The 26,017-nt window shown below is 42.8% G+C and overlaps 1 protein-coding gene across 5 annotated transcripts in view; it reads left to right on the forward strand.

Annotated features, from left to right (window-relative positions):
• Positions 1 to 26,017, forward strand: part of SETBP1 (SET binding protein 1) — a 267,775-nt gene that overhangs the window by 170,699 nt on the left and 71,059 nt on the right. For all 5 annotated transcript variants that reach the window (XM_063319825.1, XM_063319829.1, XM_063319827.1 and 2 more), the window contains one exon: positions 16,302 to 19,767. In XM_063319825.1, the coding sequence (XP_063175895.1) occupies positions 16,302 to 19,767 (3,466 nt within the window). The remainder of the gene's footprint in view (positions 1 to 16,301; positions 19,768 to 26,017) is intronic.

Consider the following 26,017-nt stretch of genomic DNA (forward strand, 5'->3'; position numbering starts at 1 on the left):
TCTCTTTTGCTGAACCTGTAAGCCTGGGAAACAGTGACCAAGAGTCAAAACCGCAGCTAGAGCAGGTTATGCCTGCCCCAAACCAAATTTAATCACAGCAGAGGATATGGCCTTTCTAGTCTCACGGCCATTGTCTGCCCTTGCCTGAGAGGGCTGAGTAATACACTGCTCATTAAAGGTGTGGTGATGGGATGAAGCCTCTCTGTAAGCACCACAAATGGAGCAGAGGTGCTCTTCTTGGAAATAACCTGTAGAAGAAGCAAAGGATGCCCAGAGGCAGGTGATGCTGCTCCGTGGGCAGCTAGCTCAGTTGCTTTCTTCCTGTGGTCAGCTGCTATACCCTGTGGTTAACAGAATATCCATAACTCGAGGTTTTACTGATAAGCAAACCTCAAATGACCAAATAAAAGTTTGAACAAGAAGCTAGAAGCATGGTCATCTGAACACATGACCAGCTTGAATCCTGGTAACAGATTTTCTCTGTTTTCAGATGACCATTTGTATAACATGGCATTTTCAGGGAGAGTACAGGGAAACGTTAACGTCTGTTAACTTATAAAAAAAGACTGGTTTTAAATTTGAATTGTGTGCATAAATTTGCTCTTTATTTTTGCTTTCAAAATACTTTTATTTGTCTGGAAACAGTGAAGAAAAGACTCAGAGACTATGGTGTATCCAAGATTATCTCTTTGCTCTTCCATGGTTTACCTCAAAAAGGAAAGAGAAGTCTTTCATTCAAGAACAATTCAAATTAAGACTTTGTGAGGGTGAGGAGTGAAAAATGCTCTGCTTCAGGCAGGAGGAATGACATTAGGCAATCTGCAAATGTTCACAATCTACTGTATTCAAAATGTGACTTCAAAGAACTGTAAGGATCCCTATGCAAAAAAAAAAAAAATAATAAAAAAATAGGGTGGAAATCTTGAAAGCTTTGTCAGGAATAGGTTGGGCCTCTGTACATTTTATTGGTCAGGAAAGGCTTCCAAAAGGCTTTTGTAAAGGCACAGTTCATCCCTTTCGGGTCTGGAATGGAGCAGGAGGAAGAGGGGTAAATGTGTATTACAGGATGCCTACATAAATCGGGCTATATTCACCCTGCCTCCCTTTAGATACCTAATTTAGGTGCCTGAATTAACAGCTCAGGTGCCCCATATATTCAGTGGAGTGATGTAGCATGCTCTGATGTCTTCTCTGGTGGCCTCGTGGACTGTGTATTGGACCTAGGCTCCTAAACCAGATGTTGCTTAGAGTTTGGTGGCCAGAGACGCTCTCTGTGAATATCCTTCTCCGACTGACAGACTGTGCCAAGCTTTTCTGCACATGGTGCTGGAGGGCCATTTCCTGCAGTATTTTAATAGGTGTCATTCCAAACCTGATCTCATACCTGACCAGGTCGCTCCAAGCTACAGCCTCGATAAGAAACATCTCAGTCATGTGGAGGAAACTTGGATTTGAATCCTGACCTGAATTTCTTATTTTACCTCCTACTCTAGAATTTACTTTCTGTGGTTCCAAACAAAAAACTCCTTTTCTGGAGCAAGGGCAGGAGCTGAAAGCACAAAGCCTTTGCTTGAATCGCACTTTTTTTTCCCTGTCACGCTCAAAGCAAAACCCCGGTGAGCAGCAGACAGCCCCGCTGAGCTGTAGCCTGTCTGAAGTGTCCCCTCCTTTTCAGACAGGAGAAGCACAAGTCTGCAAGGGAAGGAAATCTAATTATATTGCACATGTTCTAATTTAAGTTGCTGTGGGTTGCTGGGAGTTTGAGCAGCAGAAACACGAGGTCACTTCTTGCCTGCGACCAAGTCCTTTTCTTGATGAGAAGTGGATAGACCTGATAGCTTTTCCTGGTGTAATTACCTCAAGGGTGGATGATTGGGGATCTTCCCCACAGTCTGGGCTTTCTGTGCCAAAAAAAAAAAAAAAAGCCTTCTCTAAAAGTAAATGCCCACCAACACACTCTCACACAGACACATGCACACAGAGAGCAGGTGACATTACAGGTGTGTTGCGACCGTAGATGCATGGATAATCCATGTTCATATGACCACAAAGTAAAGGACTTAAAAAATGCCCAGTCACAGGTTTGCAGCATAGAAATCATAACGCTGTATACCTGAGACTTTGCTGGATCCCAGCTGGCTGGCTGTGAAAGGGTTTGTGCTGCTTTGAAACACGGCCCCCCATTTCATCCGCTTTGGCAAATGGGGATTCCAGTTGCGTCTCTGATACCCATGGTCACTTTTGATGGCAAGTCATCATTTCAGTCAGTTCAGAGCCCTTTTATTTTCACACCCACGCTGACACACACAGATTCACACACAGCAAAGATTCAGCCTGTTTGTGCTTCAGCTAGACGTTCATTTATTTGAAGTGGTGTTCATCTCAATTGTAAAATGCCTTGGGGACACGAGCTTGGGATCCTGCTTTTGGGAACCTTCATAGGCACTGGCAAAAGCGAGGGTGAGGAAACCTAAATTCTTCTACTGGCACTGGCAGAAGAAAGTGGAAAGACATTGGGCAAATCACTGAGCCTTTGTATCTCCATGTGTAGTGTGCAGAATAGTGACTTCCACTTCTTTCATCAAGTGCTTTGAGGTTTATTGAAGATAAACTTCAGATACCAACAAGGTCTCTTTGCTTTGTGTGAATGATATGGCAGATGTAATTCTGAAGAGTTTGATAGAAAACATATATAATAAACTTGTTACTTGTTTATTCATTTGTTTATACCCCCCTGCCATACATAAACACGTAAACTCAGTTTTTACTCACTGAAGTAGTATTTTTACAAAATTTATGTCCACAGTTCCTGATGGATAAGGGCATGATAGATAGAAACATTTGCCTGTTCTGGATATATTTACAAGGAGATGTCACCAGATTGGAACATGTATGTTGATGAGACTAAAAACTTAATTTTTCATACGTACTGTGGCAGTTCATCCATCTGAGTCCTTGTCAGTCTGAAAAGCCTAAGTGTGTCCTTGGATGGGGCAGGAAGAACGTAGGTCAATTTTTTTTATCATACTTCTTCTACCAAACCCTAGCCGTTGTGCACAGCACTGGCTTCGCTTTAAATATTAAATAAGTAAATAACAGTAAATGCAAAATATGTTACATGTGGGGAAATGAATGCCAGGAAGCTTTGTTTCTCTCCTCTCTCCATCTCTGGAGATATTATACATGCAGGTATCTGCTACTCTCAATTATTCCTTACCCACTTCAGGGTGAAAAAAAAAAGGTAAAAAAAAAATAATTTAGTGTAATAAATGTCACAGCCTCTAGTCAGGGAAACCCCAAGTTCTCAGATATCCATAACAAGCTGAGCAGTCTGTAGCAGCAGAAATTACAAGTGCTGCACACTGAACTAAAGTCTCTGACACTTTAAAGTGCACATTTTCCAGCTTTGCCCTTTCCATAGTATTCCATGGGGGCCACCCATCGCAACTGCTGATAAGGTCGTGTGCAGGGTGGGTGATGAATCTGCACTGATTTCAGAAGGTTTTTCTGCCTGGTTGCAGAAAATAGATAAGCATGTATCCTTGAGAGGAATCCTTAACAGGGACTATGCAGAAGTATCTGCATTGTCTAGTGGAAAACAGAACAAAGGGGGGAAAAACAGGAAAAGAAATAATAACTCTAAGTAATAAATAAATACTTTACCTAGAGTGCAATTTTTTTTTCTTATTTGAATTATGTTTAAGGCAGTCATTGAATAATTTTTGCACCAGTGACTTCAACACATGTAATCTTTTTGTACAGTGGTTTGAGATTTAGGTTTTGCTCTTTTTTCTTCCTCTGGCCCCCAAGAAAGCCCCAAAATCCTTCTGAACACTGAGTGTGACATTTGGACTCAGGCAGAGACCTCCAACAATTCAGGGTTTTGCATCTGGGTTTTTGTTTTGAGACTGTGATGCAGCATACAAAACATCAGAGAAATTTAAACCAGAGAAGACCAAATCAATATGTTCTTCCATATTTAAAATGGAAAAAAAAAAATTAGAAAGAAAAAAAGCAGCCACTGCCTAAAATTGACTCCAGGATTCCTCACGTCTTCAGATGTAGGATTTTTTTTATTTCATGCTCTGTTACAGATGTCTGTGTGACTTAGATTCAGATTGGGTATCAGACTTGGTGCCTCATCTTAAAGTTCAGGGTCAAATCTTGGCTATTTGGTGAAGACAGAGTCAGTCTGAAGGAATATTTCACATACATTTGCCTCTCAACAGTCCATGCTTAGCCAGGACAGAGGAATGGCAAAAAGAATCACAGTGGTTTCTCCTGTGGCGCATTGGTAGCCTGAGTGCGTTGAGCCAGTGGCATTTGGCTTCACTCGTGCTTGCAGAACCATGTGTGGTACAACGCTGCCCATCCTTGTTCTGGTGGGAACCACATCTCACCGTGCTCAATGAGATAGAAGGGCTCTTCCTAGTAAATCATCTCTGTTGTACCAGTGGGGCACGCTGCGTTACAGCAGCAGGGAATATGGCAAGTGAAATGAATTGTTAAAAAATGTGAAATATTCTTTTTCGTGCCAAGGATGAGGAGAAATGGTTGGGATGAACCCAGAACTGAGGTGTGTCTAGGGACAGAAATGATTCCAGGGAAAGAGAAAAAAGATTCCAAACAGTGAGATTTATTGTGCTGGGATATAGCCTCCCAGAGGAAGGGGTTGAAGACACATTGCTGGAATTGCTTAACACCAGGTTGGACAAAACACTGGAGGATATAGAGAGGATATATAGTCAAGGATTTTTAAGGTTAGAAAGAGCCATTCTGATCACTTAGTCAAACCTCCTGCATGACTCATACCAGGAGATTTGCCTAAATGTATTCCTGTTACAAGTGCAATAACTGTCGTGCATTAATGCACATCGGTTAGAAAAACACCCAGCCTTGATTTAAAGGAAACTTCCGGTAATAGAGAATCCATTCCTATGATAAGCTGTTCTCATGATTATTTAAAATCCCTATTAAAAATGGGGTTTTTGTGTCTGTGTTTCTCATCTCCATTTTTCAAGCTTCAGCGGCAAACCCTGTGCCTGTCTGTGGAACTGAGAGCTTCTGTGGCACTCTTGTCCCCATGTATTCTTAGTCCCTTTGATGTGTATGTCAGGTGCTTATAACACCAGGTTCACCTGTGCTTTAGGAGATCTCCCTCTCTCCCCTCAAGTAGCTCTTGGAACCACTTATCTTCTGCCAAGTCTTCCAATGCCAATCCTTCAGAATAAGTTACATTTGGAAAAGAAAAAGGCATAACTTTGCTCCCTTAGCGATGGAAAATTGCATTTTGATGTCTGAAACACGTACTGCCTGCTTCTGATTTACCCTCGGTGCCAAGCTGCTTGGATAGGCAACTGTATCTTCAGTGTCAGTATTTTTATAGAGTTACTCAACTCAAGCACACAGTCAGCACTTAAGAGGAAGCAATAACAGGGCTGGGAAAGGTTTTGCTTCGTCAACATGTGTAGAGCAAAGAAATGTACTTAGGTGAGTTACTAGAACAAAGGCAATTAAAAGGGCAATGCTCTGAAGTGCTGGTGGTACTGCACGATGGCTGTCTGGTCTCTGTGGCTCCACTCCTAAGGGGAGGATGTGCATAGAAATCACTGAATTTCTGCACAGGTTGAAGAATTTAATGGTTTCTCTAGACCAGATCGTCAGCATAGGATAAGCTAAATCCTGACCCAGGAGTGCTACAAGATTTGCTGTTCCGGACTCTAATCCCAGGCCTGAATTTATATTAAAAGGCTTTCCACCTGCCTATTCAACCTCATGGGTGAAAGACTGGGGACTTAAGAAGCTGAATTTTACCCCTGATTTCTTAGATGAGAAGCTAGAGAACCTTGGGAGGTCATTTGAGCACAAAGCTGTGCTTGGGGTGTCGTGCAAGCCTCTTTTCTGGACTACTGTTCCCTACCCTCTTTTTTTCTGGTCTGTGCTGCTGTTGATGTATGTGTGTAGATGCCAAACCTAAACTTGGTCAGGGCATTTAAGTAATGCTGCTGCACCTTAATAAAACTGTAGTTAGCCTGATGCTGCTCTTGTGAAAACGACTGAGAAAGTCTTGAAAGTCAAGGAACAATTAAAGCTTGCGTTCAGCTCCCAAATGGATTTCTGCTGGAGATTCACACTTAATAAAATACAGAAAATTGCATTTTATTTTGGTACATAAATACTGGTAGTGGGGGACTGTGGCATTTAGAAGAGAGAATCGCTCCACCAGAAAACTCACTTCAGCAAAATGATGCAGTTCAGTTGAGCCCCTTTTATGATCTGAGAAATGACTGTTTTTATAGCACATTAAATAAAACCTGCTATTCGAGCTGGAGGTTTATTAGTAAAGGTGATTTTGCCATAGCTGGGGAGGGAGGGGAGGAAGGAGTGATGAGGGATGAACATCAAAGCAGAGATACGTGTTGTTCAGAAAACAGCAGAGCGATGCTCCAAAAATGTGGTGTCACCTCACCTAGGATTGCCACACAAATATTTTGTGTCAGGTTTTGGGTTTTTTTGTTGCTGTTGCTCCAAAACATTATTGCTAAGCCTGGTTGAATTTTCCCCAGTGGGAAAGCCTTTGCTATGGGTGTGCTGGGGAGCCTGCAAAAGAGTCTGGGTGGAAGAGGCATCTGCAGGGAGCTGAATCCAGGGGTTGGTAAAATTGGTCTTACAGGAGAGCACTCGGGTTTAGCCAGGGCACCTTGTGATGTTGCTGCTGCCCAAAATCACAGTGTTACTGTCTGGAAACAGGATTTGCAAGTGGGCATGAGCACCGTCATAGCACATGTCCATGCCTCAGGTGTCCCAGTGCACCGCTGTGTGTCTTTTTTCAAACCTGCCCTCCTTAGGGGTGTAAACCAAAATCACCTGATAGAGGGCTGAAGTCCTCAACAACCATGTCATAGGAGCATCACCTCTAGTCCAGAAACAGAGACATCCACCATGCTTTTGACATCTTCAACATGGGCAGTGAATTTCCCCAGTTACCACTTCATGGGGTTGCTCATGGTTCTAGGAAAAAGGGGAGAAGGATCACTTTTTATGTGCCAACAGTGGTGAAAAATAGGCACAGGTTATATGCAAACTGGGAAGATAAAGCTCCTGAAACTCCACCTCTCCCGTAGCCTTTTGCAAATGGGGCAGGTTTCACTGCATGCCTTCTTGGACAGGTAGAAGGACTGCATGCAGTGCCAGGAAAGATGGCAGTACTCCTATTCCCGTCCATCAGAAAATAATTATTTTTACTGATGAAAGCAAAGGAGAATCCCACTTGGAAGTCTGATCTGAGACCAGCTGTCTGAGAGAGTCCAGAACACGTCCCGTCTCTGGATGGTACACCCCACACCGTTTCCTAGCTTTGCACAGGGTGCAGTGACTTTTCAGTATGTAACCAGTCCAGCCAGAAATTTGTCACGTATGACCACTTTAGGCAGAATTTCCATAGGGAACAAGCCTCCCACATTTTGCTGCACGTCACTGAAGTTCAACTTTTCAGGGTGAATTTCCTGAAGGCACAGGCAATGCTCTCCCTGAACTCATGGTACTGGACTCAGATCTTAATGCAGGGAGGTGGGAAGGCACTGTGTATTTGACCTCTGCCGCAAATTTTCATGAGCTTTAACCCAGCTGTTGTGCCAGAGAGATGTTCTGGCAGAATTCTGGACTTTTTGTTAATGCTGTTGCACATGCAATATTTCATGCTAGACCTTAGCTGCAATCAGGATGCTTTGGAAGAATTAATCTGGCGGTCAGTAACTGCTAAATGAAGTGCATGCTAAAAGAATGATGAGCTAACTGACTGGAGCTCACAGCTTTTATGAGCTTCTCTAAATGCCTGTTTTCAGGTGAATTCAGCATCTCCTTGACATTTAAGGACTCAATTTATAATCAAATTATTTAACTCTAGTGGAAAGAATCACTGGCCTCAATGGAAAAGCCATTTATATTTCCCCCACCCCTTGGAAAAAAAAAAAAGTATTCAGGGTAAAACTGCAATTCCTATACTAAATGAAGGATAAAAGAAATCTTTCAATGCAAATTAAGCACTGCAGGCTTTTAAAAATTATGGCAGAAACGCGGCACACAGCTGCTCACATCCTTATTTCCAATTTAGTAATCTGAGACGTGTCGAAGCATTAACATCCTAGACAACACCGCAAACATTTGAAAGATGAATACCCCTTACTGCTCGCATTTCAGCGGGTCCTAGTCCATCTTGGAATCATTCTGCTGTTTGATTTTGGCCAAGTCACTATACCGAAATACATTGCCCTTGACAACTTAAAATTACAGAGCAAAGTGGAAGACCAGGGTGAGATAGAAAGCCAGACGTGCAATGTCGTAGTTACACACTGGGAAAAGCAGATCAAGCTCCATGGGACTATACCACTTCTGAAAGGATGGAATTACATTTTATATATAAGTAATGAAGCCTTAATATCACCGTTGCTGATAAGTTCATTAGCAAGGTTTTCGGACAAACGAAAGCACGCAACTTAGCAAAGGCGTCTCTCTCTGTGAGCCCTGGCTTCACGGATGTAATGTCTGAAACGTTCGCTTAAAAATCTTTGCGCTGGCTTGAGGCCAAATGAGGACCAAACTAGGGTTATCTCACCAGATGAATGGGAAAAATTGTATGAGTCTCATTGTAGTCCACCTTATCTGGTGCCCAATTGTTCTCTCCCAGCTGCCTAAACTAAGGCTGCAAACTGTGTTATGCTTAAACACGATATTTAAACTGCATTGTTATGTCGGTGGTGATGGGCTCTTTGTTGGAGATGACAGAAAAATCCCATTGTTTAGAGTTTTCCCAGACTCGGCGCTTAATACAAAGCCCTGAAAAGAGCAGGGTTGTTTAAACATTTGATAAAGAAAATATGTGTAGATATGGGTCTATCCCACTAGTAAGGAGCAGATCAGCTGCCAGCACCAAATCCTACCTTTATAAATTCACCATGTTGTTGCAATTTGCCCAAATAAAATCCTCAGTCCCTGTATGTGGAAAGTGGAAATGTCTGAAATCCAGCAGAAGATTGAAATAGTGTGCAAATCATCCAGTTTAAAGCTGGTAGCAAAATTAATTTGGAGTAACTTCAGAATTCCTGAATTATTTAGTAAATCATGATGCTTTACCAGGAATGCATGAAAAATTTTGATTTGCAGCCACATGAGCATCTTTGGACCCTTCAGTAATCTCTGTGCATTGCTTTATCATTTCCTTAAGGGAAGTGCTTTAGATAGGTATTCTCAAAACAATTATAATGCAAGAGCCTGAACTTCAGTTTCTCTGTATATATCTCAGGGAAGACAGAACTACATAGTAATGGGAGTGCAAATCTGGAAGGACCTCCATCAGCTTCAGTGAAGATCCTACTGATTTGCGTGAGACTTGCACCACAATCTGTGATGTTTGTGTTCAGTGAATGGACACAAACAGGTGATGCTTTGCTTTTAATTAACCTGCTCCCACCCCATGCTGTGTCTTGCTCTCAAGTAAGTCCCCCTGCAGCTTCATGTTAATTCCTGCCTCGCTTTCTCTATCAAATGATCCTGTGAGTGTGGTGGTGTTTGGGCTTTTTACTACTGAGGACTCAGGGAGCTGGGGAAGGAGTAAACTCTGAGAGGAATAAATTTGATAAACTGCTCTGGAAAATCCTCCTTCTTTGGGATGATAAAGATGAATTCTGTGTTAGTGCCTGCTATGTTTGCCATTAGTATTTTAATTGGAATTAAAGCCCCTACCTCAGTTTTGAATGAGATTCAGTGGGGTTCCTCAGAAGACACTACTGCTTCTTGCCCTTCCAGCAAGTGTCACATACAGGTTTATGATCCTTCCTCCCTGGTTAGAGTCACCAAGGATCTAAAGGACTTCCGGAAACCATTTCAGACACTTGCTATTATGAACTGACGTGACTTTACCACAGACCCCTCCTATAAATTGATGACATCTCATGTCAATGACTGCTAAACTTGTAAGCCATCAGGCCAGTTACATTTCCCTGAACCTGTCATCTCCTCCACCTGACATCTTTTATTTACAGAGCATTGCTACCCCAGGAAGGCTCAGTGCACTTACCAAATACATGAAATATTTCCAACCTGTAGTTCTGATTAGAGCCTTCCAGTGAGCAGTTTGCAGCTGTCCCATAGGGACACAAGAGGAAATGCTCAATTTTGAGCAAAAGTATGAGCTGAGCCAGGATTATTTATTCATGTGTCAAAGCTAGAAATCTCATTTTATTCTTCCTCTTGAAAGGTGTTCTTCTTCAGTAACGTGTTTTCATGGATGCCTAGGAAGCAGAAACTGAAGAGAAAGTTTTTTTCAAGGGGAACAAATCACCTGGATCTTCTCCAGTTTTAGAAACTCCTTGCGAAGGACCAAAACAGTCTGATTTTTCAGAAGGCAGGTGCCCATTGCCTTTTCCACTTAAACTCAAGAGTCGCCAAATTTACTCATTCGGTCTCAAAAATCTTAGGCTGACCTTTTGCTAGGCACCAAAGGTCTGTTTTCAGCAGTTTGGAGTACTTTCAAGCATAAGCTTAAGTTAAACCAGATATGAATTCAGGCCTCCCTTTGCTCTGAGCTGGCTACAAGGAAGGTCCACTTTGCATGCAACATCGCTGCCATTGCGGAGTGCTGTGCCTGAGCTAATATCCTTCTCTGCATGGCCTGGAGACAGTGCCTGGTGACCCAGCATCCGGCCAACACAGGTGGCAAGCACAGCAAATCCCCACATACATCCAAGCAGTCACAGCTTCATCACATGGGTTTCCAATGATATGCCAGTTCCCGCCTTGCCAAAATTGCTATCAAAAATGGCTTACAAGTTCCTAGACCACACAGAGGTATTACATGGTGTTTTGCTGAGATTTCTTCTTGCTGGAGAGGCAGGGGTGGCCTTGAGATAAAAGGAAGCACTTCCCAAGACACTGATTCTAAGTGACATTATTCGTTTAGGAAAGCCTTTCCTCTTTTTCTTTTCTTTCTTTTCTTTTTTTTTTTTTAATTTTATTTCCAGCTTATGAAGAAGATAACAAAGGATGGTATGTCCCCAGAGCATACTCTGATGTGTCACTGTGGATGCCAATCCCCACAGACGCTCCCGATGTTATTAATTTTTAAAACAAACTTGCTGATTGAGGTTCTGACTGCCTTTAAATTGTCTCTACAAGGAGACTGTGTACTAATTAACCCACAGAAACAATCAATGATGTACCTTTTTCAAGTTTCAGGGTGATTAGAATATGAAAATGAAGAGCACAATGGTGCAGATGTTTTAAAATCACAGCAGACAGCAATTAGTGACATGGGAACCAGCTGCTTATCTCTCCAGATAAAGCCTCTTAATAGGGAATTACACTTGAGGAGCCATTACACAGATGGATCTGCAAATGATTTAAAGAGGGGGCGTTGTAGTATTAACTTTGATTTGCAAGCCAGATTCTTGACAATCTGTCTGTTACCTCTACAAAAAGGTGCATTTGGAGAAGGGGGGTACTATCTCCTCTTAGCAATCAGATTTTTTTTTCAGGTGATGGGTTTCCCTAATTGTGTATTTTATCCTTATTGTTATTTTTAGTTATATTGATTTTTATTTGGATTTTTTTTTCTTCTCTTAGCTCTTTATTTGGTTGCTGGTATCTCCTCCCACTTTTTGCTTTGGGACCAGATGCAGCATGTGGATTTATAGAGAAGTTCAGGGTAGGGACTGGGGAGGTAGTGTGAGAGTGTGAGACATCCAGTAATTAAATTAAAAGAATCCTCAAGGGATGGATTCTACTGCTGTGTAATGCTTGCAGAGTAGGGTGCTGCTTATCATGGGACTGATACAGTCTCATCCTCTCAGTTACAAGGGCTGCATGCCAGAATAAAACTGTAAAGAGGAGTAATCACATCTGCAGGTGCGGGGTTGCACAGGCCTGGCAAGGCAGGTGTAAACATACAGTCCCACCTCCTCTGTTTCTGGACAGTGCTCTTCAGTTGCCAGTATATGGGATGTATCTTACTCATAGGGCTACCCACCATTGCCAAAGCTGAGGACTGAAACTCATGAGTTTGGCATTAAAATCATACACTCATAATAACAGAATTCAAACTTTAATTTTTTTAATCTATGGTTTAGTAAGTGTGGATCTCATTGCTCAAACTTCTTTGCAGTCATGAAAACTATTAGCCGCTTTATGTGTATTTTATTTTCTTTAAAGGAAAGATGGCTTTATTAGCTGCTAAACACATCCATTAAACTGAATATCAAAATAAATATTGACAAAGTCTGGTGATGTGACAAAATTGTATGGGTTAAGGAACGCTTCTTCTTTCACAAAAGAAGAAGGGGCAGACTCCTGGTGCAGAATAGCTAGCTGCTGAAGAAAATCCCATTTAATGAAAGGGCAAACTACAAATAGAGGCAGGCGCTGAAGTTTTAAGTATTTTTAGGGTCTCATAAACCAAAAAGTAAATAAGGATAAATCTTTCTGTTTTCATGAAAAAGCCCACGATTCTTGATGCTGGTTGCATCCCTGCTGTGATAGGAACTCTATTCAACAGCCCCTTACCAAGACCTATGGAGCTGGGAGTTGCAGTATATTCATAGAATGGTTAGAGTTGGAAGGGACCTTAAAGATGATCTACTTCTTACCCCCTTGCCCTGGGCAGGGACACCTCCCACCAGCCCAGGTTGCTCCAAGCCCCGTCCAACCTGGCCTTGAACCCCTCCAGGGATGGGGCAGCCACAGCTTCTCTGGGCAACCTGTTCCAGTATCTCACCACCCCCACAGGAAAGAATTTCTTTCAAATATCTAATCTAAATCTACCCTCTTTCAGTTTTAAACCATTACCGTATCGTCCTATTGCTACACTCCCTGATAAATAGTCCCTCCCCATCTTTCCTGTAGGCCCCCTTTAAGTACTGAAAGACTCCGCAGAGCCTTCTCTTCTCCAGGCTGAGCAATGCCAACTCTCTCAGCCTGTCTTCACAGGAGAGGTACTCCAGCCCTCAGATCATCTTCTTGGCCTTCCTCTGGACCCGCTCCAATGGGTCCATGTCCTTATGTTCTTATATTGCACACTTACCGATGAATAAAGTCATGAATTTCTGTGAAAGGCATCAAGATTTAGGTTTCTTAAGGCTCTGTTTGCCCTCACTCTACTGACAGCTCTGGCGTTCTCTGCTTGCTCATCAGAGGGTTAGGTTAACTGACCTGGGGCTTGTTGACTCCTTAGGGTGGTTCTCAGCCAGCAAGGAAAATTGAAGCCTAAACATTAGGCAGCAACACAGATGGATACACGGAGAATAAAATAGACTTGGCTGCATTACTTTCAACTGGTTTACTAGTACTTTAAGTAAACAGTCCCTACGTATCCATTGCAGCCAGTGAAACACAACCTGATGCAGCCAAATGATCTCTGGTCACCGTGCCACAGAAGAATTATTTTTGGGTGATATGGACGTGTCTGGCAAGGGAAAGCAAATAGTAAGTGTTATGCTGGAAGAATCTGCATGAGGAAACACAGTGGACTGTTATGTGCTTGAGCAGATATATAGTTTTGACATCCCACTTAGGAAACAGAGTCTCCTGATCCTGCAGACTGGTCATTTTTTGAAGGCCTATGGAAATCGGAGTGCTTAACCATGTGATTAAATATCTCTGGAGTTGGCACCTTTGATGACACAGGCATATCTTTCTCATGAATTGTAAGATAGATGTTGTGGTGGCCTGCGGTGCTGGAGTAATGACAAGGCTATCATTAGGGATATGTTGGAAGTTGCATCATCATTTTATAATGTGCGGGCCGAGGAAATGAAGCTGGAGGAGCCAAGCAGTATATCAGCATTCATTGCTGATATATAACTGGCCTCTCAGTTCTGAGCCCTTATTAACCGCCTTAAAATATACATTATTGCTCCTTTTAAACTTGAGATCTCTCTGTGTGCAGTGGACTTGGAGATACCAGGGTGTTGCCAGTGTGTGATGTTTTCACTTACTGCTGTAACCCTGTTTCTTTTATTTTTTATTTCCTTTTTTTCTTCCAAATGAAATTTTTCAGGTCATTTAGTTTCACAACTCAGCTTTTTGGAAATAAAGGGGATGTCAGGAATTGCTTTGATTGCAGCCATAAGGCCAGGATCTGTGCAGAAGCGGCCTGGCCCTGCCTCGGTGCAGGTCCTGGGGGCCAAGAGAGGCCTCAGCCCATCGTTTCCAGGGCTTTTCCAAATCAAAAATCATGGTACCACAGGAAGATGATGTTTCATGGGAGCGGAGGGCAGCCACTTCCAGCCTACTGGGACGTCACCGGGGGACAGCCACCTCCTGCACACCTCCTCATGCCCAGGTGACAGCACACCCGGCCTGTTGGCCTGGGGGGCAGGAGGAGCCCCAAAATGGCTGAGGTAAAATGAAGCTCAGGAGCTTTGTCGTCACTTAAAAAAAAAAACCAAACTATCAGACTTCAATGCCAGTACCACTGATTTCCTTTTGACCCCTCCCTGGCCTCATCCCAAAGATGTGGATGCGGGTGGGCTCCATTTTCCGAAGGAGGGCACTGGCGGTGTGGGACATGGCCGCTGTGCGCTGTGTGGCTGGCGCGTGGGAGGCCGCTGGGAGGAGGAGGAGGAAGAAGAGGAGGAAGAGGATCTGATTCAATCACTGAGGGCTGTTTATGCTTTCGGCTCTTTTCTCAGGCTGAAGAAACCTGATGTCGCTCGCCCGCGACATCTGCAGCTCCACCGCAGCTGCATGCTTTCATTTTCTCACTCCACAATTCCTGGAAATCTCTGCTTTCCCTGAGCATGGCTGGTCCATGTGCATGGCAGCTGAACTACCCAGGGGATTTAGGAGTCCCTTATTACTCCTCAGATGATGGACCAGAACAGCTTCATTGTTATTGCCTGTTCCAAAAAAGCCACGTGCCTATTTTCATATGCACATGAAGGGTATCTCAACATCAATTTGACGATAACATGTATGTTTACTGGTAACTAAATAATGCACCATGGGCTTGGGCGTGTTTAGCACCTTTCAAATCCCTCTGAAGTTGCTCAGAACTGGGGACACCTTGTTTCCCAGCTCAAAACTCTCTTACGCTGACAGTCTCCTTGCCTCAAAACCTCTGTTACAAACACCCTGAACAGGGATCTAACATAATGCTGCTGATAGAAACTTAATTGTAACAGGGTGTTTGCAGAAACACGAGACACTTTGCAGTTGTTTTCTATTGTTCTTTCCTTGGTTACACATTTATTTTAAGTCTCTCATCATTTATTTGGCATTCAGAACGGTGTCATTACAGTTTGCTAAGAACAGTTGTTTGCAGTACTAGGTGTACAAAATCAGTTGCAGTTTGATCCAGAGCTTTACAAAAAAATCTCCTAAATGTAACAGGAAAAACAAATAGGTAGAAGAGGTCAGTTAATGAAAATAAATCTTTTTTTTTCTTTTTTTTTTTTTTTTTTGCTGTAAGACATGTTTCACAAGGTTACAACTGGAACAACATAAGCTGAAGGAGGCCCGCCAAGAAAAAAAATAGTAGACTTTTTGTGCTCTGTATCATTCTTCAGCATAATGTTGCCCTTACTCTCACCTCTGCATCTTGAAGAGCTGCTGTCGGATTAGAAATCATATTGAAAATATCTCTTACCAACATGGCAAATAGCCGATTATTAAAATGGAAAGGGAGTAATGCAAATCTTGAACCTGCCAAGTGTGCCTCATATACTTCACGCTATGCATATTATTTTAAGCTCTAAGTTTGTGGGGATGACTTGTATGTGGAAATTTAGGCAAGTAAATCTTTGCAGACTCTGGCTTCATAGGGAAGTGGGCCCATGGGTTTTCCTCTTGTTTGTTACGACTTCTGAAATAATTTTGTATTTTTCTTGGTTACAACAATGAGCGTAATCACTGTTGTTGAGCATCAAGTACTGTGAGGGATTATTTTTTAGGAAAAAGGGATTCTCACCAGGAGGTTGAGTTGCACCATTCATCCATTGAAAGGGAATATTTCACTTGTGTTTTAAATTAAAAATCAATAGAATATATTTCCTTAGCAATTTAGCATTTATAGAAATATTTCCATTGTTTTTAGAGAGGGAAAAGAAAACAAAACTTGTTTACAGCACATGAATCTAAATGCAAATTTGGCTCGAGTATAAGAAGACTTCATAAAGGCTTCTAGCCCTTGCAAGGACATTGGTTAAGAAGAGTTGTCATTCACTGTATGGATAAAGAGCTGCAACCAGGGGTTATGAATGGACCGATAAACTGATTATTTTTTTTTGTTTTTATTTTCTTCTACCTTCCAGGTTTATGACAGGCCACAAAAACATTCTGCTCTGCACTATGATCCGGGCCTCCAACAAGACTTCACCGGTGACACCTTAAAATCAAAGCACCAGCAGAAAAGTAGCAACCAGCACCATCTTGACTGGTCAGCGAGCTCCGATACTGGATCCACTTCTCAAAGTTGCTTCATCAACACAGAACCCAGTCGAGAAGCAGTTAGTGCCACCAAGGTCCCCACTCCGGAGCCAGGAGTTTCCTTCAGCAAATCCCAAGCAAAGAAGTCCTGCTCCAGCAGCACATGGGGACAGCTGTCGGCCAGTAGTAAAGAGCTTGCCATTTGCAGTGCAGTCCCATCACCCAACAACATCAGTGCAGCCACACAGCCAAGCAGCGCCTCTGAGTGCAATGGACTTTTGCCTCTCGGTGATCAAGAAGGAGGTGTGCAGCTGGAGGCCTCCGATCAGCCTGCTGGGAGTACAAAGAAGAAGTCCAGCAAAAAGGACTTGATAAGTCAAACCATGCAGACTGCAGACATTGAATGGGTGAAGAGTGCTCAGAAAGCATTTGAGAGCAAATCCCATGATAGCATGGAAGGGAAAAAGGAGTCTTACTCAATAGACAGTGTGTTGGATACGTCACCCTCAAAGCAGAACCCCACTTCTGCTAGCAGTTGTGAAAGTGACACCAGTCACGTGAGAATTACTATCCCAATAAAGTCTCCGACAACCGATACATCTGGTCACAAAAGGAAAAAGAGGCAATCCACAAAATCTTCCATGGAGAAAACTATCCAGGAGAAAAATCTGCCTTCTGTACTTGCTATGAGCAGTGAAGCAGCAAACAGGACTAGCTCTCAACCTGAGGGTGGTAAAAAAGATCTTCGAGCCACAAAGACAGGGAAAGTGATTGAAAATGAGTCCCCCTTAGTAACTATCGACAGCAGTATGCTCACTGACAAAGCTTCCCCCAACAGTGCTACCAGACTCAGAAAATCCGTAGCTGTGACATCCACTCTCCTGCCTACCGATCTTCCCACAGCTGGCAAATTATCTGAGGTCCAGCACCCCAAACTTGCAGCTAAGCGACGATGGACCTGCAGCAAACCTAAATCTATCCTTCGGGAAACCTCCATGACAACATCTGAGAAGCTGATGGTGGAGCCTCCTTCAGCCTATCCCATCACACCATCCAGCCCTCTGTATACCAATACAGACAGTCTTACTGTGATCACACCTATCAAGAAAAAAAGAGGACGACCAAAGAAGCAGCCTTTGCTCACTGTTGAAACGATTCATGAGGGAACCTCCACCAGCCCAGTGAGTCCAATCAATCGTGAATTTCCAGGAACAAAGAAACGGAAGAGGAGACGGAATCTGGCCAAATTGGCCCAGATGGTCCCAGGAGAGGACAAGTCCATCAGTGAACTCAAGTTTCACAAAAAGGTTGGGAAGCTTGGCGTCTTGGATAAGAAGACCATCAAGACCATTAATAAAATGAAGACCCTCAAGAGGAAGAATATTCTCAATCAGATCTTGTCCTCCTGCTCCAGCAGCATAGCTCTGAAAGCAAAAGTCCAGCCACCATCTAGTGCTGGGCCAACCACCATTGATGCCAGATTAGGGAAGCAGATCAATGTCAGCAAAAGGGGAACGATCTACATTGGTAAGAAACGGGGCAGAAAGCCAAGAGCAGAACTGCAGCCTCAGCCAGAAGAACCTAAGACAGCCATCAAGCACTCAAGGCCTGTTTCCAGCCAGCCAGAAAACCCAGCAGTGCCTTCCAACCTGCAGTCACTTGTGGCATCGTCACCAGCAGCTATTCATTCGCTTTCGACACAGTTAGTGGGGACTAATGGCAACCTTAGCCCTGCAAGCACTGAAACAAATTTTTCAGAGTTAAAAACTATGCCAAATCTTCAACCTATCAGTGCTCTTCCTACAAAAACCCAGAAAGGAATGCACAGTGGAACTTGGAAGCTGTCTCCACCCAGGTTAATGGCTAATTCACCTTCCCACCTCTGTGAAATAGGTTCTCTGAAAGAAGTCACGCTGTCGCCCGTGAGCGAGTCTCACAGTGAGGAAACCATACCAAGTGACAGCGGAATAGGTACAGACAACAACAGCACTTCTGACCAAGCCGAGAAAAGCTCAGAATCCCGCCGGAGATACTCTTTTGATTTCTGCACCCTGGACAATCCAGAGGCTATCCCATCTGACACCAGCACAAAGAATAGGCATGGTCACCGGCAGAAGCATCTCATTGTGGATAATTTTCTCTCTCATGAGAGTATTAAAAAGCCAAAGCACAAGAGGAAAAGGAAAAGCCTGCAGAACAGAGATGACCTCCAGTTTCTGGCAGACCTTGAGGAACTCATCAATAAGTTTCAAGTGTTCAGGATTTCCCATAGAAGTTACACATTTTATCATGAAAATCCATATCCCAGCATCTTCAGGATTAATTTTGATCACTACTACCCTGTGCCATATATCCAGTATGACCCATTGCTCTATCTTCGCAGGACCTCTGACATGAAGTCTAAGAAGAAGCGTGGTAGACCTGCCAAAACCAATGACACCATGACAAAGGTGCCTTTTTTACAAGGGTTCGGTTACCCTATTCCCAGTGGGAGTTACTATGCACCCTATGGAATGCCTTACACATCAATGCCTATGATGAATCTTGGTTACTATGGTCAGTACCCAGCTCCTTTGTACCTGTCTCACACGCTCGGAGCGGCTTCCCCATTTATGAGACCTACCGTGCCCCCACCCCAATTCCATGCAAGCTCCCATATGAAGATGTCCACCACTGCCAAGCATAAAGCAAAACACGGAGTGCACCTACAAACACCTGTGGGAATGGGCCTTGGAGACATTCAGTCCTCTTTGGCTCCTCCAAAGGTTGGAGGAACAACCCTTTCAAGTGGCCGACTTCACAAAAGGAAACACAAACATAAGCACAAGCATAAGGATGAGCGGATACTGGGGACACATGAAGATCTGAGTGGTCTCTTTGCTAGCAAGTCCACTGGCTTCTCCAGCCATGTGATCAATGAAAGGCTAAGTGGCTCAGATAAAGATCTCTCCTTGCTCAATGAGAAAAGCAAGCATAAGGAGAAGCAGAAGCACCAGCATTGTGAAAGCGGGCACAAAGGCTCAAAGAGTAACTTTGAAGTGGATACGCTGTCTACGTTATCGCTTTCTGATGCCCAGCAGTGGACGCAGAGTAAAGATAAAAGTGACTCAAGCAATGATCCCATTGACTCTTGCACAAAGAGATACTCTGGTAATACTGAGAGTAATGGGAGGTCAGAGTCCCTGGACGTGTTTGGTGAAATGAATTCCTCAAGTGAGAAGCGGGACAACGATGCAAGCGGGAATAAAAGAAGAAGCTTTGAAGGGTTTGGAACTTACAGGGAAAAGGACATTCAGCCCTTCAGGACAAATAGGAAGGAAAGAAGTAGTTATGACTCTTCAGTCTCTTCAGGTAAGCTCTGCTTTATTCTATTTTACCTTACTGCATTTAAATTCTAATGCTAAACAAAGAGGAACTTGCCATTTACAGCAAATAAGTTTATGAGTCAATAACTTCTCTGGCTTTTTGTAATTGACTCCCATTCTGCATCCAAACTTTGGGGAGATCAACAAGAAAGTTGGCCACACATTAAACCAAAATCTTTAAAAGTATTTGTTACAAAGCATTTTTATAAATATTTGTCCTGCCTCTGCCTATCTCTCATAGCTTGTTGCATTTCCTCCAAAAATCTCACGGTTGTGTTCTACAACAGCAGTTATAATACCTGTTGGCAAGATAGGCAACCCTCCTATTGGCGTATAATGTTGCAGGGTGGTAGTCATTGCCTAGCCTTTGGGGGTACAGCCACAGTACTAAGCAGAGAGTCTCTGCTCTGGCCCACATGGCCCACAAAAGCCATTTGTTGATGGGATGGACCACATGCGTGGGAAGTTGTGGAGCTGGGTCACTGTCCCATGACTAGTGTGGTGTACTGCTTATCAAGAGGGACCCATGACAGTGGTAGCTGGGATGAATATATGGACACACTGGGTAAGATTCTAGTGTAAATCTGTCACTTCCACTCAGCAGGTGTCGCGTAGGGTAATTATCCTGAGAATTGAGTGACTGCATGTCATGGAAACAATAAGCCCTAGCCAATTGACTCTGAAAAGTTCTAGGACTCATGACTTGGAAATATAAGCTGGGTAGATGAGGAGGCAGGAAGGTCCTTTCAGCTGCTAAGGACATCTGTTCCTCTCCTGCAGAGGTGGGGAGGAAAAGGAATCTGAACCTTGTCTGAGAGACTGAATTGTACTTTACAATAGGGAGCTGCTTTTGTGATGACACAGAGGCAGGTGTTTTGCTGCAATATAAGTGAATTTAGCTTGGGAGCAAGCCCAGAACTCCTGCACCATCCGATATTTATCACAAAGCAGACTTCACACTTGGTTCTGGAAAAGGGTGAGCTTTACTGAAGCAACCAGTGGTGGATGAGATTCTGATGTGCTAAAAAAGAGCTTCAAAGAAATGGAATTCATAGCCTCCAAAATAAAAAGAGAATCAGCTGAGAACACAGAGGGAGCAGAGAATTTGTATAACCTGCCAATGTAAGGCTTTTAAGTTTTTATGGACTTGTAACTGATTGAGATCCAAAGACTGCTCATGCTTAAGCCACCTAGATATTTCATTTCCTTCCTGAGACCAGGATCTGGACTATCGCAAAGAAAAGCAGTCTAAAATGACAACTTATACCATGAAAAAATTCCCATTCATGATATCATATTATATCAGACCAATTGAAACACCCAGAAATGAGACACCCAGAAATATTGAAAAAGGGACTGAATTCAGTCATTGGTTATATCAGAGTAGCTACTTGCCTGACAAAGAACAAAGTTATTCTCCACCAAGTGCTACAGTGGTCATTGCATTAACGAAGTTGTGTTCTAGCAGACAAGGGTTAAAAGTCTTCAAAATTTTTAACAAGTCAATTTCTCAAGTTTTTAGTGGAAATTAATGATTTCACAGTTTGATTACAGTGGAATTTTTAGACTTTTTGCATTTTGAACAGAAGATATTTGCTAAACCTGTACTTTCCAATTTAATATATTTCACTCAAGTGTAGCAAATTGTCAAGCACTTCCGAACCCAAATGAGTTTCCAAAGTAGGGGCATGATCCTCACCAAACAGTCTTGGAAATAGAATTGGTAAAGTCCATTTTGTGTTATTTTCCTTCAGTTTATTGTCCATGATGATAAAAAATGTAAGATGGAGTGGTGGAGCCTGCAGTAGGAGCTCCATCAGATTCACTGTTTGAACTTTTAAAACTGGTTTTCATTTAAACTAAAAATTTTATTTTTATTTATTTTTACTTTTCATGATTACAACTGCACATCATTCCCCATGACCTAATCTATCAAGTCACAAATTATGAACTGTTTTCTTCATTGTCAAGCTATTATTTAGATGGAAAAATCATCAGCAGTCAGCTAAGCAGAGCCAGCTAACCAGAGCCATACCTTGCACTACAAGGAAAAATACTAAAACTAAAGAGCTCTGCCAAGAAAGGCCTGGAGCCAAGACTGCTCATTAAAGCCGAGGAACATCTGTCTGCTTATGACTGTCTAAGATCTCAGTGCAGCTTTTTTTCTTCTCTCTGCCTTTGACCTTCACTGGGATTCCCAACAGAGGTCCATGCTTGAGTCTAGCAGTAACTATTAACTAGTTCCCACTGAGGAGGGATTAAATTTTTCCATTATAACCTTGACCTTCTTTCTCCTAGTTCGCCTTACATTTCCCTGATGCAGCTAAACAGTGATTGACTAATCATAAAAATAATAGGTAAAAGAAAAAAAAAGCCTTATGAGAACATATAGGTCTGTCCCAGGAGGCAATTTCCATAGCCTGATTGCTCTTGCCATTCTGTATTTGTCATCTTTTGCAGTACAAAAATAATATAGAACAGAGATAAGAGGAGACATCCTGAATATTCAGATGAAAGCTGAAAATATACTTGTATCACAATTTCAGTGTTGTCTTTACTGCATGGGCATTTTGGCATGCTCAATAACGCCATTTGCAACTTCATTGTATGTTGCTGGAGATGAAATATGGAGCAAAAACAACCCACGCTCATTAGAGATACTGTGATAAGAGTGGTGAGAGACCCATTTACTGTTCTTTGGCATTCAGGCATTGCAGTTTGTTTCAGTGTAGTGTGCTGGTGCAGGTGCTATTGTATTGCTCTCATTTTTACTATTGTTATCTGTGTTGTAACAGCACTTAGCCATTTCTGAAAAGATCGGTGTTCCCTGATGCAATATAGTGGTCATGCATATGATAGAAAACAGTCCTGCCATATAATCTAAAAGCCTACGTATGATTTTACAACCTAGAAAGCAGAAGGTGTGAAGAGAAGAGTTGTCCTTCTAACTTTCTGGAGGAGGCGGTTGGAGTCCTGGCACAAGCAATCGGTACCAGATCGAAGGGTCCCATGCAGGGAGTGCCACCAGTCACCTTGGTTGGTCACAGCACATGTTCATTTCTGTGCTGCACCAGCTTGGACTGTCACTGGCCATTCATTAATGGGAACCTTGTGATCTTTGGCTCATTTTACATCTCTTGGGACCTCGTGGGGTTAAACGTACAGTGTTAATGTGTATGGCTGTTCTCCCAGTGCACTGCCTATTTCTTCACCATTGTTATGGAGAAACTGGAGTGCTTTCCATAAATACTAATTAATAACTCTTCCCACCTTCCTTCCCATCCTCTCCCCCTGACCTGTTGCTTCCTGCTGCATTTTTCTAAAATTGCTATTTTGGTAAGATTCCTTGTGCTCACCTAACCTTCTTGCATTTAGAAACATTGGTTAATCAAAACTACTTAAACTCTGCTTTCTTGTTTGGCTGATGCAGAAGACTAGTCCAGTGACATTAGCCTGGTCTATAGGCAAGGATACAGCAGAAGGTGTTTCAGATTCTGCCTTGCCACAGTCACACTGTCACTTGGGCACATCCTTGGGCACATCCTAAGCTGAACTTTCAAGTTGTGTGCACCAAGCGTTGACTCAGTTGACCCTCTCCTTCCACTCCCCACAGCCAGAGGTACACCTCATGCACTGGCAAAATGTTCCTGGAGCCCCTCTGCCACTCTGTGACCTGAGTCATTGTGCACAGCTGGATGGCTGGTCCTTTCATCAGCTCTCCAGTAGTTTCTAAAACCCCAGGTGAGAGACCCAAGGAGAGGCCACAAATTGGTGTCACAGCTGGTTTGGGGGGACTGAGAGCAGAGCTGCATTTTAAAGAGGTCCTCATAGCAAACTCCCCAACTCCTCGTTGTGTGGCTGTCTGCTTTGCTTTCATAACTGATGCTGAAGAAAAGACTTGCATTGCTGATGAACAGTCTCAATGCCATAACTTGTGCCTTGGAGAAAAGCAAGAAGGACTGCCTCTTCCCTGTTTCCTTAAGTGGGCAATGAGGAAAAGCACATTTAACATCTTAAGGTGCATAGATATGATGGTGATTTGTGTATCTAACCTGTCTGATTATGTCCTAGTGTCAATCATCACAGGACAGGATGTAGGTAGGGGTGAAGCAGAAGTTAAAAGTCACTATATGCAGGGCTTTTCTTTGTAGTGAATCTAATCAAGCTCTATGCTACCTTATGCTCACTTTATGCTCACAGTATTTCTGCCTGGGCATTATTGGTCAAAGATCAGCTAATAAGAACGTGAGTTTCATCAGATATAACACAGACACCATGTGCAGTAAATTTACAGGAATAAAAAGTTAATCATATGCATCTATTAGGAAAGTAGTAATCATCAGACTCTGAATGCTGGATACTTAGCATGACAAACATGCTTTACAAATTAATGCCTAACTTACATACAAGCCCCACCCATGCCTTTCCCCCTCAACATCCAGCAGTACTACAAGCTGAATTTCTTCTGATTTGAACTTTCCTCCTCAGCTAGTCTGTATAGTGCTGTTTTAACTCTGAAAGAATTAGTATTAGCTTTAGATGCAGGATGGGCATCACACAGTGAATAGTGTTTGGCCCTATGACTTGAGGAGGAGAAGAGGGTCTATGCCGTGCATGCGTACATATGTGAACCATGCTTATTAAATGCATGACTGAATGTTGTATTTATTTGAAGTTATTTTCTAAAGTCTTTATCTTAAAAGTGCCCTTGTTCCTGTTAAAAAGCCTTACACTGGGTGATTAAACCTTCCAAAGGGAGAGTAGGAGGAATACTGGAGGAAAGGAGGAGAAGTGACAATCAAATGAACGAACAGCATTCATCTGGTGTCAGTACAAACACACATATAAGTAACCATGCTCTGCTGAGGAGTGTCATTTATCTAGATGAGATTTCTTCCTTGACAAAACTCCCCTCCACAGCTCAGTTTCCTGCTAGAATGGTCCATTGCCACACAGCACTGAATAAATCTCTGGTTCTTCCTCTTGTAGAAGTCAAATGCATTAGTGTGATTTAAAACAGGACTTGCTATGAGCAAAAACAAACATAGTAAAGTATTGGCAAAGCCATCATGAGTTTTGTTTTGGTTTGAGGGGGGTGTTGTTTGGGTTTTTTTTTAAGAAACAGCATATGCAGTTCTGGAATATTATCATGAAGCCTTAATCAGACACAGTTTTATGCAAAGAAAGGATCTATATATCAGTAGTGGGTAAGGGTATTTGTTCTCCTGAATGTATATGGAAGACACAGATGAATAGGGTTAGCCAACTGCCTTGATTAATCAAACTTTGCTGATTTTTGTATAATAATACTTTCCACATCGTATTTTGTAATAGCTACAGTATCAGAGTTGATTCATTATTCTGCAGTGAATACATTATTTCAGTAATAGGGGAAACAGTGGTCCAGCACTATATTTGATGACTGTTTTCCTGTCTGACTAGCTTAGAGACATGATATGAATGTCTATATCAGCTAGGTCTTGCATGTGTAATCATGGATGCACCTTTACCTGCTGCAACACTGGAGCAGAAGTGACAATCAGCTGATGAACAAAGTTCATCAGATACCAATTCACACACACGTATAAGTAATCTTGCTTTCTTCAGTAGGGGCATTTGCCTCAACGGTACCTAGGTGTCATATGGTAGAGTGTGCGCAAATGCAGAGGTAGGCTGATGTGTGGTCCAGGGTTTGGAGGCCCATGTGTCCATCTTCTGAGGCCTTAGCACAAGAAGGACATGGACCTATTGGAGCTAGTCCAGAGGAGGCCACAAAGATGCTCAGAGGGCTGGAGCATCTTTCCTATGGGGACAGAGAGTTGGGGCTATTCAACTTGGAGAAGAGAAGGTTCCGGGGAGACCTTACAGCTGCCTTCCAGTATCTGAAGGGGCCTACAAGAAAGCTGGAGAGGGATTTTATAGAAGGCCATGTAGTGATAGGATGAGCGGTAACATTTTTAAACTAGAAGGGAGTTTTATATTAGGTACCAGGAAGAATTTTTTCACTGTGAGGGTGGTGAGGCACTGGAACATGTTGCCCCGGGAAGTTGGCAATGCCCCATCCCTGGAGGTGTTCAAGGCCAGGTTGGACAGGACTTTGAGCAACCTGGTCTGGTGGGAGGTGTCCCTGCCCAGGGCAGAGGGGTGGAACTAGGTGATCTTTAAGGTCCCTTCCAACCTAAACCATTCTGTGATTCTATGATTCTATGATCATAGTTTTCTCATCTGACTGCAGA

This window comes from Chroicocephalus ridibundus, chromosome Z (assembly GCF_963924245.1).
Source record: "Chroicocephalus ridibundus chromosome Z, bChrRid1.1, whole genome shotgun sequence".
Lineage (NCBI taxonomy): Eukaryota > Metazoa > Chordata > Aves > Charadriiformes > Laridae > Chroicocephalus > Chroicocephalus ridibundus.